The 16,478-nt window shown below is 52.6% G+C and overlaps 1 protein-coding gene across 1 annotated transcript; it reads left to right on the top strand.

Moving 5' to 3' along the window:
- The first annotated feature begins 13,158 nt into the window (after positions 1-13,158).
- Positions 13,159-15,919, top strand: LOC105060783 (disease resistance protein RPM1). Its single transcript, XM_073257415.1, is given in 4 exon segments — positions 13,159-13,542; positions 13,545-14,843; positions 14,846-15,666; positions 15,668-15,919. Coding segments are annotated over 4 exon segments (2,718 nt in total). The 5' UTR covers positions 13,159-13,196.
- The last annotated feature ends 559 nt before the right edge of the window (positions 15,920-16,478 follow it).

Here is a 16,478-nt window from a genome sequence, read left to right on the forward strand (position 1 = left end):
TGAACCTCTTCAGCATAGTATCAATGTACGTGGATTGTGATAAACCAAGCAACCTTTTAGATCTATCCCTATAGATCCTCATCCCTAGGATGTAGGAAGCTTCTCCCAGATCCTTCATGGAGAACTGTGACGACAGCCAAATCTTTATTCCCTGTAATGCAGGGACATCATTCTCGATTAAGAGAATGTCATCCACATACAATACAAGAAATACTACTACTGGACCATTAGCCCACTTATAAATGCATGGCTCTTCTCCATTCTTAACGAAGCCATACATCTTGATCGTTTTATCAAAATGTATGTTCCAACTCCGTGATGCCTGCTTAAGTCCAAAAATGGACCTCTGTAGCTTGCACACCTTAGACTCATCTGTGGATGTGAATCCTTTAGGTTGTATCATATACACCTCTTCATCAGCTCTCCATTTAGGAAAGCTGTCTTCACATCCATCTGTCAGATTTCATAGTCCAGATGGACAGCTATCGCAAGCATAATCCGAATGGATTTGAGCATTGCCACAGGAAAAAATATCTCATCATAGTCTATACCATAACATTGACGATATTCCTTGGCAACCAGACAGGCTTTATAGGTTTTCACCTTTCCGTCTGTGCCTCTCTTCCTTTTGTAGACCCACTTACACCTATGGGTTTTACTCCTTTGGGTGGGTCAACCAATGTCCACACATCGTTGACCTTCATGGACTCCATTTCGGATTTCATGGCCTCCAGCCATTTCTCAGAGTCGGATCTCTGCATTGCATCCATGTAGGTGATGGATCCTCATCATTTTCATCATGTTCGATAGGATCGCCATCCCAGATCAAGAAATCATAGTATCTGTCCGGTTGACGTGGTAGTCTATCAGATCGCCTTAAGGGTGCTTGAACAATGGGCTTTGGATCTGATCTAACCAAATCCGGTTTAGGTTCAGCAACTTGTGTCAGTTTTTCCACCTGTCGAACTTCGTCAAGTTCGACCTTAGAGGCAACAGTCCCTTCACCAAGGAACTCCTTTTCCAAAAAAATTGCGTTAAGGCTGACAAATATTTTTTGCTCATCAGCTAGGTAGAAGTAATACCCTTTGGTCTCTTTTGGGTACCCTATAAAATTACACTTGTCAGACCTAGGTCCTAGCTTGTCCGTAATTAAACGTTTAACATAAGTCGGACACCCCCAAACCCTAAGGTGCGAGAGTACTGACTTACGTCCTATCCATATCTTATATGACGTTTTGGTTACAGACTTACTCGAAACTCTATTTAGAAGGTAACAAGCCGATTCGAGCGCAGATCCCCAGAGGGAGATCGACAGACCAGCAAACCCCATCATGGATCGAACCATGTCCAACAAGGTCCGATTCCTCCTTTCAGATACACCATTATGTTGTGGTGTTGTAGGAGGAGTCCACTGAGAGAGAATCCCATTCTTCCCAAGATATGTCAAAAAATTATTGGAAAGGTATTCACCTCCTTGATCAGATCAAAAAATTTTAATACACTTTTCAGTTTGTTTTTCTACCTCATTTCGGAATAGTTTGTGTTGGTGCAAAAACCCGCCTGCGCCGGAGAAGCTGGAGTTGAGGAAGCCGCGGTCGCCGCCGGGACCTGCACGGAAAGTCTAAACCGGAGGTGGGGTTGCTCCGGCAAGACCCTCCGATGCTCAAGTCAGTTCTCTGCCTCAACAAGAATGGAGTGCTCGAACGGAGAATTTAGCAGAGTTTTTGAGATAAGGCAAAAGAGCTTAAGAAATAACGTATCTGAGTCCCCCCCTTTTATAGGCGGGGGAGGCAACGGACTGATGGCGACGTTTGTAACCGCCTGGTAGTGGGCCGCCTACGGTCAGGGGAATTGATTGCGAAAGATAATGGAGCAGACACGTGGGCATCACTTCGACTCGCCACGTGGAATCTGTTATGAGAGGTGGAGCAGCGTCCGTCGTCAGGAGAATCGCATGGTATCCGTCGCAGGAGGTGGAGCAGGTTCGTGGCCGTCACCGTGGCCTGCCAGGGGATAGTGGAGCTATGCGGAGTCCGCCACAGGAAGTGGAGCAGGGCGGCTATAGCTACTGCGGCTTGTCAGGGAATGATGATACTGCGCGGAGTCCGCCACGGGAGGTGGAGCAAGGTCGCGGCCGTCTTGAGGGCCTGTCAGAGGGCGTGGGTCTGTCGATTGAAGCTCGGTAATGGCCGGAGCCCAGTTTCTGTTGAGGTGCGGGTGAGGTCCTCCTGGCGGTAGTGGTCGTGGGCCGAGCCCGGCTCCCGTAGGAGTCCGGGTGGAGCTGCTCTGATGTCGATGGCAGAGTCCGGCTCCCGTAGGAGTCCGGGTGGAGCTGCAGTTGCTGTCGGTGGTGGAGCCCGGCTCTCGTAGGGGTCCGGGCGAAGCCGCGCTGCAAACAAAGTTAAGGGTGAAGTCCGGCTCCGATAGGAGCTTGGGTTGAGTTTACCAGCGGTTGATACTGAGAGCGGAGCTCGGCTCCCGTGGGAGTCCGGGCGGAGCTGTTCTGATGTTGGCGGCGAAGTCCGGCTCCCGTAGGAGTCTGGAGGGAGCTGCGCTGATGTCGTCGGTGGAGCCCGGCTCCCGTAGGAATCTGGGCGGAGCTGCACTTGCTGATGGCGGTGGAGCCCGGCTCCCGTAGGAGTCCGGGCGGAGCTGCACTTGCTGATGGCGGTGGAGCCCGGCTCCCGTAGGAGTCCGGGCGGAGCTGCACTTGCTGATGGCGGTGGAGCCCGGCTCCCGTAGGAGTCCGGGCGGAGCTGCACTTGCTGATGGCGGTGGAGCCCGGTTCCCGTAGGAGTCCGGGCGGAGCTGCACTTGCTGATGGCGGTTCCGCCGTGGGTTCCGGCTGTGGGTATTTTATACCCAACACCAGTCCCCCTACATCCGAGTTTTGAATTTCAAATGAAGGAAGTACACAAAAGTACAGCCAAAACCGTCCCTTCGAATCTCGTGCCCCGCCGCTCCCAGATATTTTGGTATTAAATGAGCGCGTGCCGGAGTCTTTTCGAGTTGGGGTGGTACGAGGGGATGCTTCGAATACCCCGCAGGTACGCTGGCCTAGGTACGGCGCAATTATGACCCTGCCAACCGCCAGCCGCCTTCAGCCGTCTGCCACGGGGAGTGGGACACGTGTCGGATGCAGACTGGCCTGGGGGGATTCGAGATCATTATGGCGCCGGATCCCAGGGTCTATTTAAACCCGTCCTCCCCCCTTCAGGCGCCCCACTCCGCTTCTGATTTCTTGCTGGCGTCTGTCATCTCCCGAGAGTCTGCTCTAGCGAACGCCCTCTCGAGCCGTAGGCGCCTTCCGTTTCTCGCTCCTCAGGCCCCCAGAGCAAGATAGGTTAGTGCCCACCTTCTCCTTCTTACCGCCTAGGGTCTTCTCCTCCTTCCCCCTTTTTTGTGTCTTCTCCCGAGTTGACTTCCGGCGTCTCCCTCCTTTCTCGGCTTGCTTTTCTAGGGCCCTTTAGGTTCTCCCCCAAACAAAAATGTCTTCCGATTCTTCTGCCCCCGTAAGTTCTGGGAGTTCTTCTGCTTCCAACCCCCAAGCCCCTGTCTCCGCGGACGAACCCGCATTCGGGGCAGGGTCTCGCCCGGTTTTCGCACCGGGCGCCATTCCTTGTTCGTCGACTCCGGACGAACTTCTTCTGATAAGGGCTCAGTACGGGATCCCTTCAGAGTACGACCTGGAGCTTCCTGGTCCCTCTGACCGGGCCAGCGCTCCCCCTCCTGGTCGCTTTTGTTTGTACCAGGAGGCATTCCGTGCTGGACTCCGGCTTCCGCTTCCTGCTTTTGTTGCCGCCTTCTTTCGTTTCTTAGATATTTCTCTTGCCTCTGTCGCCTCGAATTTCTTTAGGTTTTTGATAGGGTTTCTCTCTCTCTGTCATATAGCCGAGGTTCAGCCTTCCCTCTCCCTGTTCAGACATTTCTACACCTTCAAGCGCCATCCTTCAGCGAAGGACTGGTGGTACTTCTCCCCCCAGTTCGGTAAGAAGGGGTTGCTGAAGGGCGCCCCTTCTTCGATTCACAACTGGAAGGGAAAATTTCTCTTCATTTACTGTCCGACCCTGGAACTGGGCCTGCCCCCTTGGGGGTCTCTGAGGGATTCCGTACGCCGGGCTCCCAGCCTGGGAGAGGACGACCTTCAGGCCGCGCAGAAGCTCCTGAGTTACCCCGCTCCTTCCCTTCCAAACCTACTGAGGGAGCCGCTTCTCTTCAACATCGGCCTGAGCCCTCAGGATCCAGCAAGTATACATCTTTCCTTTTCTTGTCTTCTTCTTCTTTCTCTTCCTTTCTCTCTCCTTTTTCCTCTTTTCTCTTTCTCTTTTTCCTTTCTTCTCTTTCTTTCTTTTTTTTTTTTTTTTTTTTTTTTTTGGACTGATTGGTGCGGCTTTTTCCTTCTTCTTTTCTTTCTTTTCTCTTTTTTTTTTTTTTTTTTTAGCAATGGATGCCGAAGCCACACGGATGCTCGCCAAGGCCATGAGGGCCCAGAAAAGGAAGGGCGCGATGACTTCTGGCTCGGCGAAGAGGGCCAGGATGGAGGAGACGAGCTTGGCTGCGCCTGTCCAGGCAACCCCGACAATCGACATTCCTTCGGATGCCGAGCCGGTGGCCCCCGGGCTCCCTTAAGGAGCCCGCCGATCGGGGTCCCCATTCCGGAGGCCCGTCCCGCGGAGGCACCCGCCGTGGGGAGGAGGAGAAAATCGATGGCCCGCCGGCCAAGCAGCCACCGAGCCGCTGCAGACGAGTCCGTCTGCTTTGAGGGGGGATCGGAGAACCCCTTCAACGACAAGGCTCTGATCCGTCGGCTGCTCGATTGTTGTATTCTGTCCGATGTCGTGGAGAGGATCGACCGTGCCGATCCCGAGCAGCGGGCCTGGGACACCTTGGGGTCCTTTCTTGAGGTAAGTGGATTTTTATTTGCTCAGTTGCTCGGTCTTTGTTGTAATTCTGCATCTGTCCTTGCAGATCGGGCACCAGCTCTTCGCCTATATCGAGGCATCGGGCCGCATGAGAAGGGACCTTCTTCAGGCGGAGGAGCGTTACAAAGATGAGGTTGCTCATCTTCAAGCGAAGATGGCCGAAGTGGCCGCCCTCCGGGAGGCCCTGGAGAGAGAGAGACAAGATCGGGAAGAGGAAAGATGAGTCCGGGAGGAGGAGAGGCGAAGCCTGGAGGAGTCGGTAAGGAAGGCGGAGGCCGAGGTCGCCCATCTGGCCGAGCAAACTCCGGTTCTGGTTTCGGAGGCCAGGACCCTCGCGGTGGAGGAGTTCAAGACCTCCGTGGAGATGAGGGAGCTGAACGTCCAGTTTGGCCTGGAGGCGTTCACTAAGGGGTTCGAGCTCTGCCGAGAGAGGGTGGCCAGCAGATACCCCGACCTTGAACTCGGCTTTCTGGAGGAGTCTGACGACGAGGCCGCCCCTTCGCCCACCGCCGCCGCTGTCGCACCCCCCGCGCCGGGCTCTCCACCCCCAGCCTCCGAGGTCTGAGACTTCCGATCTTGTATCTTTCTTTTGTTGCCATATTTCCTTTTCGCTTGTCTTCAAAATTAATCAATAAAGTTGAATTTCTTATTGTGGATGGCCTTTCCTTCCCCTGCCCCTTCTTTTCTGCCTTTCTTCTCGTAATGAGCTAGTTTTTGACGTTTGCATTTTCCGATGGCAGCGTCCCGCCGAAGCACTCCCCTTGCCCCTGGGGGTCCCGCTGAGGTCGACTATCCAGCGGCTCAAAAAGGAGGTCCTCCATTTGACGAAGAAGTTGAAAAAGTCGGAGGGCGAGCTCCGCCAGGCGAAAAAATGCTATTCCGAGGCCGCCGCTGAGGCCGCCCACTTCAGGAGTCTCCAAGTGAAGGCAATCATGGACTACAGCCGGAGGAAGGCGAACTTTGTGAAGGAGCTCGAAGAATGCACGAAGAGTGCCAGCGACCGAACTTGGGCTCAAGAAGCCAGGATCAGCGCCCTTAAAGTAGAGTTATCGGCTGCCAAGAGGAGGATCGGCCAGCTGGAAGGAAACTCATCCCGGCTCACAGCGCGGGATGAGCAGATATGGTCACAAAAAGTTTTCGACCTCCAGAAGCAGCTTCAAGATGCCGAGATGAGCCACGATGTGCAGCGGGCCAGCTGGCGTCGACAGGTAGAGGAGTACAAGGGGAGATTCCATCGATCGGCGGACGAGGTGGTTCGCCTCCAGAGGCAGTTGGTTACCAGGGCGCAGCTTGCCAACGCCCAAGATAACGAGGAGCTCCAAGCCCTGAGAGGCACTGTCGACGGGATTTCCATCTCCCCTTGGAGAGAAGACAGCCGAGCTGCAACAAGTAAAAATCCAACTGGGGCTTGAGCGGAAGGCCGTCGCGGACACAGAAGCAGAGTCCGAAGTTTTGCGGAAGTGGCATCGGGAAGCGGAGGCTGAGAGCCGGCGACTTCGTCAGGCGCTCCAGGATATACTGCAAAAGAAGGAAGAACTAGAGGAAACGGTGGAGAGCCTGAGGCAGTCCTGGTTGGGGGATGGAGGTGATCACCCTAGGTTAGAGGGAGCAGGACCTCCTTAGAGTTCTTTTGTAGTCACCTCCTTTTTGTAGCTGCCCCCTTTTTTCTTTTTTTTTGTCGTTTTGTCCCTCTTTCTCTGGCCGTCCCGGCCCTGTAGTACATATGTCGGAAATGAGGAAAAAGCATTTTGTGTTACCTTGTCTGCGCGTAGCACCAATATTGTCGTTCGTTGACCCTTTCTCGTCGTTTGGCCTGTTTGGCTTAGAGGTCGTCGTGGGAAAGGGCTCCTCCTTTCCATCCGATCTCGTCATGTGGCCGAGCCTTGCCACCATTTTTAACCCTTGCTGGCGAAGTAGCGGATGGAGCCCGGCCTCCTTAGGAGCCCGGGCGAAGTCTTGCTTGGGGGTGGAACCCGGCTCCGTAGGAGTCCGGGCTAAGCTTTCCTGGCGGCTGAACCCGGGTCCCTTAGGAGTCCGGGCGAAGCTTTCCTGGCGGTGGAGCCCGGCTCCCGTAGGAGTCCGGGTGAAGTTTACCTTGGCGGCGGAACCCGGCTCCCATAGGAGTCCGGGTGAAGTTTACCTTGGCGGCGGAACCCGGCTCCCATAGGAGTCCGGGTGAAGTTTACCTGGGCGGTGAAACCCGGTCCCATAGGAGTCCGGGTGAAGTTTACCTGGGCGGTGAAACCCAGCTCCGTAGGAGCCGGGTGAAGCGGGGCGGAGTCCGGCTCCGCGTAGGAGTCCGGGTGAAGTTTACCTTGACGGGAACCTGGCTCCCAAGGAGTCCGGGTGAAGTTACCTGGGGTGAACCGGCTCCCGTAGGAGTCCGGGTGAAGTTTACCTTGGCGGCGAAACCCGACTCCCGTAGGAGTCCGGGTCTTCCATTTTGCTTGAGCCGGCGCGAGGTTCTCGTTATCAGCCTGGTTTGTGGGGTGCGTTAGGGCGTTGTAAGGCCTCTCCCCCTCCCGGTCTAAAAGAACCGGGCCTTCAACTTTGCTCATGTCAGGATGAGGTTCTCCTCCTGTTCCTGACATGGCTGTGGGGCACATTAGGGCGTTGCAAGGCCTCTCCCCCATCCGGTCTAAAAGAACCGGGCCTTTGACTTTGCTCAAGTTAGGGCGAGGTTTTCCTCCTGTCCCTAACAGGACTGTGGGGGCACATTAGGGCATTGTAAGGCCTCTCCCCCCATCCGGTCTAAAAGAACCGGGCCTTTGACTTTGCTCAAGTTAGGGCGAGGTTTTTCTCCTGTCCTAACAGGGCTGTGGGGGCACATTAGGGCGTTGTAAGGCCTCTCCCCCCATCCGGTCTAAAAGAACCGGGCCTTCGACTCTGCTCATGTCAGGACGAGGTTCTCCTCCTGTTCCTGACATGGCCGTTGTTTTTGGAGAGGTCATATCCAGTCATAATACATCCGCGTTAAGCAGGAGGAGTGCGTTAGCTAGAAAGAAAAGTAGATTCAAAGCGAAATAGTAAGCGATACATTTACAGTGTTCCCGCTCCTTCTTGAGGCCCTCCGGCGATGGAGTCGATGGTCCCGATAGGGGCCGGTCCCCGGGCTGCTCCTCCTTTTCTGCAGTTCGGGCGGTGGGAGGGCTCTTGGCCGGTCTCCTCTACCCTCAGGCCGGCGGCGGATGAATCTGTCGAGCCGACCTCACGGATGAGCTCCTCGATCTCGTCCTGGAGCTGGATGCACTCTTCGGTGTCGTGGCCGTGGTCGCGGTGGTAGAGGCAGAACTTGTTGGGGTTGCGCTTCCCGGGGTGCGTGCGCATCCTCTCCGGCCTAGGGATCAGCTCCCTGACCTCCATCAGTACCTGGGCCTTCGAAGCGTTGAGGGGGGCGTAGCTGCGGAACTTCTCTGGCGGGGAACCCCGCCGAAACCTGTTGTCCGGGCTTCTCTGCCTGCGTGCCCGGGGTGGAGTATGGGCGCGCTTGTGCCCAGGAGGGGATCGGGAGTGAGGCCGGACTTCCCTTGGCCTCTTCTCAACTGCGGGCTTGCCAGAATCTCCCGCCTGACGCTCCCTCGCAGTCTCTTCATCCTTCATTTTGAAGGCCTCTTCCGCTCGGGACGTATCCTTCAGCCCGAGCCAGCAGATAGCAAAATCCTGGGGTACTTCTTCTCCAAGGAGTACAAGAGATCATTCTTCTGAAGGCCACCTTTCAGGGCGGCCATGGCAACCGACTGGTCCAAGTTCCGGACCTCCAACGCCGCGATGTTGAAGCGGTTGATGTAGGCCCGTATGGACTCCCCTTCCCTCTGCTTGATGTTGATGAGGGACTCCGAACCTTTCCGGGGACGTCGGCTGCTGACAAATGGGCCACGAATTGGTAGCTCATTTGGTCGAAGGAGAAGATGGTACCCGGCTTCAGTGCCGAGTACCAGTTTCTTGCTGCTCCCTTCAAAGTAGACGGGAAAGCCCGGCACAAGATGGCGTCGGGGGCACCATGAAGCAGCATCATCGTTCGGAAAGCCTCCAGGTGGTCCATCGGGTCCGACGTCCCGTCATAGCTTTCAAACTGGGGGAGCTTGAAATTCGGCGGGATCGGTTCCTGCATAATCATTTGGGAGAAGGGAGGGTCAGTACAGATATCCTCACCGTAAGGGGAGGCGCATGGGGAGTTCTTCGATCCGCCGGTTCATCTCCTGGAGCCTCCGTCCAGGAAGTCCTCTCGACTCCGAGTCTCGAGGGTCCTTTGGCAGAACGGGGGGCAGGGATCTCCCAGGGGTGGAGTCGTGGTCCGACCGAGGGCTCTCCACCCTTGGATCGCCTTCCCGGGAAGGACGGGGCGGCTGGCCCAGGTGGCCCGCCCCACCGCCGGGTTCTGGCATTCCGGAGATGCCTCTTCCGGATGCGCCGACGCCTGCGGCGGCGCTGCTGCATGCTGTACGGCCTCGACGAGGCCCTTGACCTGCTGCGCCAGCAAGTCAAACTGCTCCGCGCCGACCACCGTCGCCGGAGGGGGAGGAGGAGCTGGCTGAGAAACGGGAGGGGAGGCAGGAGCCTGAGATCTGACCGGGAGGTCGTGGACCGCCGAATGGATGCCCTGCCGGAGGCATCGGGTGTCGATCTCGCGAGGGAGGATTAGGAGTAGATGACGGAGAGATGGTCGGATGGCTCCGTCGAGCGCTCCTTCAAGAACAAGGGTGCTGCGAAGACACAGCCCCTTCCTCTAGCGCCAATCCTGTTGGTGCAAAAACCGCCTGCGCCGGAGAAGCTGGAGTTGAGGAAGCCGCGGTCGCCGCGGGACCTGCAAGGGAAGTCTAAACCGGAGGTGGGGTTGCTCCGGCAAGACCCTCCGACGCTCAAGTCAGTTCTCTGCCTCAACAAGAATGGAGTGCTCGAATGGAGAATTTAGCAGAGTTTTGAGATAAGGCAAAAGAGCTTAAGAAATAACGTATCTGAGTCCCCCCTTTTATAGGCGGGGGAGGCAACGGACTGATGGCGACGTTTGTAACCGCCTGTAGTGGCCGCCCATGGTCAGGGGAATTGATTGCGAAAGATAATGGAGCAGACACGTGGGTATCACTCGACTTGCCACGTGGAATCCGTTATGAGGGGTGGAGCAGCGTCCGTCGTCAGGAGAATCGCATGGTATCCGTCGCAGGAGGTGGAGCAGGTTCGTGGCCGTTACTGTGGCCTGCCAGGGGATAATGGAGCTGTGCGGAGTCCGCCACAGGAAGTGGAGCAGGGCGGCTATGGCTGCTGCGGCTTGTCAGGAATGATGATACTGCGTGGAGTCCGCCACAGGAGGTGGAGCAGGGTCGCGGCCGTTTGAGGGCCTGTCAGAGGGCGTGGGATCTGTCGATTGAAGCTCGGACATGGTCCGGAGCCGTCGTGAGCGTAGCCGGCTCCGTAGGAGTCCGGGCGGTAGGGTGTCTGATGTCGGCGCGGAGTCCGGCTCCCGTAGGAGTCCGGGCGGAGCTGCTCTGATGTCGAGGCGGAGTCCGGCTCCCGTAGGAGTCCGGGCAGAGCTGCAGTTGCTGTGTCGGCGGTGGAGCCCGACTCTCGTAGGGGTCCGAGCGGAAGCGCACTGCAAACAAAGTTAAGGGTGAAGTCCGGCTCCGATAGGAGCCCGGGTTGAGTTACCAGCGGTTGATACTGAGAGCGGAGCCCGGCTCCCGTGGGAGTCCGGGCGGAGCTGTTCTGATGTTGGCGGCGCGGCTCCCGAAAGTCCGGGAGCTCCTGATGGTGGAGCCCGCTCCCGTAGGAGTCCGGAGGGAGCTGCGCTGATGTCGTCGGTGGAGCCCGACTCCGTAGGAGTCCGGGCGGAGCTGCACTTGCAATGGTCAAGGTGAAGTCCGGCTCTCGTAGGAGTCCGGACTGAGCTTACCCGTAATCGGACTGATTGGAGGCGGGAGCCCGGCTCCCGTAGGAGTCCGGGCGAGCTGCCTTGCTGATGGCGCGGAGTCCGGCTCCCGTAGGAGTCCGGGCGGAGCTGCACTTGCTGATGGCGGTGGAGCCCGGCTCCCGTAGGAGTCCGGGCGGAGCTGCACTTGCTGATGGCGGTTCCGCCGTGGGGTTCCCGGCTGTGGGTATTTTATACCCAACACATCCGATATCATTTCCTTGATTTGGCGAGATTTGGGGAGTGGACTATTGCCTTATCTGCTTGCCGTTAGTAGTTTCCAATGATTATGGTATTCAAAAATCTGGAAGGGGCTGAAGGTCAAACTTACTTATTATATCAATCAAGGTCGACCTCTGGTGATATGTCAAGTCAGCTAGGTCAGTCGACCTCAACCCATCTGAAGTTATATATCGTCAGTCCGAGGTGGGACTTTCTTACCCCCATAATTAGGGATGCAATCAAGCTGAGTCAAGTTAAGTAGTTAGAAACTCGAGTTCGATTTGACTCAAAATACTCAGATCTGAAACTCAGCTCGAGATTAATCGAGCCTTAATATCTCAAATTTGAGCTCAACTTAATGAAAAATAGGCAAAACTCAAGATAGACTCGACTCGATTCAACTATTAATCGAGCCATACTCGAACTCGAGTTCAAATTAAAAATCGAGCCTTAATCTACTAATAATATATATTATTATAAATAAAAAATATTATTAAAAATATATATAAATTTGAGTAAATTTGTGAGTTTTCGAATTGACTATTTGTTACTCGAGCTCGATAATAATCGAGTCGAGTCGACTTTGGACTCGAATCGAGTTCGAATAGTTTGCGTGTGGCTCGACCCATTTGTATCCCTATATATAACATAAAGCATACCAGTTAAGTGATGACATCAACGTGATCAACTACATTGGTACTTGCAAAAATTTCACCACCATTGAGAGAAAATATTCGTTGCAATAGTGATATTACGTCACCATTGTAACAAACTAATAAAAAATTAAGAATGGATGAAATATACGAGATAATGTGGGATATTATCTATGATAATTAATGTAATACATGATAATTAATAAATATAAAATTTTTTATTAATTTATTATAATTTAATATGGTACCATCATTGCAACGAATATTTTTTTTCACGATTGAGGGTTCAGCTATGTTTGCTCTCGAAGAGAGTTGTAAGAATACAACCATGGAGTCAACAGCATCTCATTAACAGGGAGGGTAATAATATCAATTGAGTAATTGGCATGATATCGTTGTCATACAAGTACGAGCTAGCTTTTTAATGGCCTGTGGGCTCCTAACTAGCTTCTTACACACTGTTACTTTGTGATCCCTTCGCTTTGCCTCCTCGAAGGCATCTCTTTATTCCCATAGTCATGGATATGCTTTCCTTTTTTTCTACCAGCAAACATGTTTGAACCAGTCCTACACAAACATCCTAAAGTTCACATTAGATCACCAGCCTATGGTTCATGCCCCACGCTCGTGTTACCATTGGGAAACATGTGCATGGTAGTCTAATCACTGCAATATGGTGACACATTAACTGGATGATGGAACTTGCAGAGGATGTGGATGTTGAGAAGCACCACCTCATACCTCTATGGCGTCCCTGCGACCATACTCAAGTTGCTGGTAATTTTTAAGATGGGGTTCGTCTGGACGGACTAGACAGGGTGGTCGTGGATGGGGGAGTTATGGGTCTTGAGCCATGATTCATTCAGATTCTTCTTTGTGGGCTGGTCGTATCCATCCATTTGCCCATCTATGAAGCCCTATTCCAGTCTACCCCTTCCTGTCACATTTCTCTCCTCTGGTTTTGCAATGTTGGCGTCTCTGCTAACTATGGCATAAATCACTTGCAACGAAATTCTCCCACTATATATATATATATATATATATATATATATGCGCGCGCGCGTGTGCGTGCGTGCGTGTGTGTATAAAGAACCCTTGGGTTGTAATGGGTATATGTAAAGTGATTAATTAATCGCTTGTATGTCCTCGAATAGCTTCACAGTCCCCCGTATAGAATGTTCTTTCCTTCGCTTTGTTGCTGGAGTCCTGAGAATAATGGTATAAAGAGTCTAAGCACGTCTTTAATGGTCCAGGCTGGGGTCACAGTATTTCTTTACGCCTGGTATGCTGGATTAGTGAGGCAAGCCAGGCATCCATCTCTCTTTTGGTTTTGGTATTGGAGGAATAAAAAAAAGCATCCATCTTTTTCCTTTTGCTCTTTAGAATTGAAATCAAAAGTTATTCTTATATATTATCGAGTGCCAGTCTCTCTATAGCAGCCTTAATTCTAAATCAAGATCTCAATCATCTCCTACCTTCACCTGGGAGGCGAGAGAGATGGCTGAGGAAATTGTGACGGAGCTGGCAATGACCCTCATCAAAAAATTGATAAGCACGCTCTCATCGGAGATGAAAATGCCCGAACTGGTGCGTCAAGATGTCCAGTCCGTCGAACGCGAGCTCAAGAGAATGAAAGACTTCGTGCGCCTTGCGGATGCGGATGCTCAGGCGAGAGCACGGGTCAAAGAAGTGAATGATTTGGCCTGTGATACCGAGGACCTCCTGGATGAATCTAGAGTTTACATGGCCATGCCTCACCGCCATGGCATCAAGGGCTTTATTGATGATATCGTTGAGAAGATCAAGAAATGTAGAGAGAAGCACGAGATCTACAACCGGCTACAGAAATCAAGGAGAGAATTAAACAGGCCGACGAAAGAAGTTCGCACTTCCATGTCGAACCAGTGGAGGAAAGAGGGGAGCCACCGGATCTAAAACAGCTAGCGGCTCTCTTCGTCGAGGAAAAAGACCTCGTGGGCATCGACAAGCCAAGAGAGCATTTGATCCAGTGGTTGCTGGGTGGAAGCAAATCCCTGCGAGTAATTTCAGTGGTCGCCATGGGTGGCATGGGCAAGACTACCCTTGTGAAGAAGGTTTATGATAGCCCGAAGGTGAGCAGCCCTGGGCAGTTTGATTGCCATGCTTGGTTCACTTTGCCGAAAGCAGTCGATGTCAAAATGCTGCTAAGGAAGATGATCACAAAACTCTACGCTCAAGTAGGGGAAGACCCAACAAGTGTTGTCAAGGTCGACCGACGCACTGGTTCCCTCCAGGAACCCTCAATTTCCGTCAGAGTAGGAAGACCAACGAAGCAAACGAAGCAGAAAAGGGAGATAGAGACAGCAGACGTGGGTGACCTCATCCAAATGCTCCGAGACCATCTCAAAAATAAGAGGTACGTGATTGTTTTTGATGAATTATGGAGCACAACTGCATGGGAGAGCATAAAACATGCATTTCCTGATAATGGACTCGGTAGTCGGGTTGTGATAACAACACGAACAACAGAGATTGCTGATATTGCTTCTTCTCTTTATTGTAAACAAGACGCTCTTGTGTACAATCTCAAAGGTTTGACCCAAAAGGATTCTTGGACCCTGTTTTGCAAAAGAGCCTTCGGTTCAGAAGATAAGTGTCCCCAAAACTTGAGAGGGCTGTCTGAAGAAATTGTGAAGAAGTGCGAGGGATTGCCGCTTGCCATTGTGACAATCGGTAACTATCTGGCAACCAAGCCTAAGACTGTCGAACAATGGAGGAAGTTGCACGACCGTTTTGGCCTTGAAATGGAGGCCAATCCGGCCCTCGCACCAATGAAAAATATACCGAGGCTTAGCTATGAAGATCTGCCTTACCATCTCAAATTGTGTTTCCTGTACCTAAGCGTATTTCCAGAGGACTACACCATCAGACGCGGTCGTCTGGTGAGGCTGTGGATGGGTGAAGGGTTCGTTGATGCGAGGCATCCGACGACAATGGAGGACAAGGCAAATGAATACTTCAACGAGCTTGTCACAAGGAACATGATCCAAGTGATAGAAACCGACCCTTCAGGAAGGGCAAGGAGCTACAAAGTTCACGACATTATGCGCGAAGTCATAATTTCAGAATCCGCGGAGGAGAATTTCTTCTACTCAATCCTTGATCCAACTCACGAGGACCAAGAACTGATAAAGTCCGTCGTCTAACGACACAGTGCGATGTGCACCACCCACTCAATGTAAGCTTTGCTCATCTTCGGTCACTGATCTTGTTAGGTGTCTTTGTGTCGTCCAGTTTGAAATCTGCTAAGTTGTTAAGGGTGTTGGATGCGGAGGGCCAAGGTATAGGCCGTCGTTTTATGCCGCACGGCAGTCAATTACAACATTTGAGGTACCTAAACCTGAGGGGCACTCAGAATGCTCTGCTCCCGGAGGCCCTGAGTACGTTGCAAAACCTTGAAATGCTGGATCTCAGAGACTCATCTATTGGCGAGCTGCCTGGTGGAATCGTCAAGCTTCAACGGCTGCGGTATCTTGCAGTTTATTCGACAGGAAGAACCGCTGAAAAACTGGGGGCTTGGGGAAGGCATGGCGCAAGGATGCCCAAAGGAATTAGCAGATTGAAAGAGCTTCTTACTCTTGTTCTGGCCACTGCAGAACGAGGCTTCATAGAGGAGTTGGAGGAGATGAAACAATTGCGAAGGCTGGGGGTGACGCTGCTTACCATGGAGAATGATCCACATTTCTGGGCTGCTATTCAGAGGCTGAGTTACCTCCGTTCTCTAACAGTCGACGCGGAGAAAGAGGACAATCTGATGAGCTGTATGTGCTCCTCGTACCGGCTGCCATCGACGCTACGAAGCCTGAAGTTGTATGGCCTCGTGATGGAGAAATTGCCTGACAACATCAAGTCGCTGGAATGCCTGGCCAAGATGGTCCTTAGTGGAACCAGATTAACAGGGGACCCTTTCCCTGTCCTCGAGACACTTCGCAAGCTTGTCGGAGCTCCAGCTTTACGAAGATGCGTACATGGGGGAGGTGTTGCACGCTAGCGGAGGGTTCCTGATGCTTAGAACAATGCATCTCATGCGCCTCAGTGAGTTGAAACTGGTGATGGTGAAAAGGAATGGCGATGCCCATTGTGGAGACCTAAGGATCAAGTGGTGCGGGAAAGGACGGGCTAAGGAGGACGGTGTCAACCTCCAGATGGAAGGGGACCGCGACAGCCTTATCCGACCGTAGGTGCAGTGACTGAGGAAGTGAGAGGCCAAGGCCAATGTTCCAAAGCCATCCGAGTGGTGAGTAGAATCTATGTTTGTCTTCTGGTGTGCGGAGGGATTTGCTTCTCATTTCGTGGGAATGTAATAAAGGCACCGGATGCCACCTTTTTTATCGTGTTTAATTAGTCCAGAGATATTGTTTGCATTGTCATGACTAACGATACCAGTTGATAATTATATGATGCTTAATTTAATTAAATTTCCTACTATGATGATTATTTAATTTTCTAAAATATAATTGTCAAAAAATATAGAAAGGGATACCATAAAAAAACTGAGAGCAGCAATCGAAAATTAGAGGCTTGATCATGGAGAACCAAAATCACTGGGCATGCCCAAAAACCAGTCCTTTTGTGAGGAAAAGGCTTGGATCATAATGATTCCAAGGTTTTCAAAAAAAAAAAAAAAAAAAGGAAATTGTGCTTTTAAAGGTGGACATAACGGGCTGTGGTGTGGTGCATGGAATGCATACATTGTGTCTAAATGGTGACCAACGGTTGGCCATATGAATCTTGAATGAT

This window comes from Elaeis guineensis, chromosome 5 (assembly GCF_000442705.2).
Source record: "Elaeis guineensis isolate ETL-2024a chromosome 5, EG11, whole genome shotgun sequence".
NCBI lineage: Eukaryota > Viridiplantae > Streptophyta > Magnoliopsida > Arecales > Arecaceae > Elaeis > Elaeis guineensis.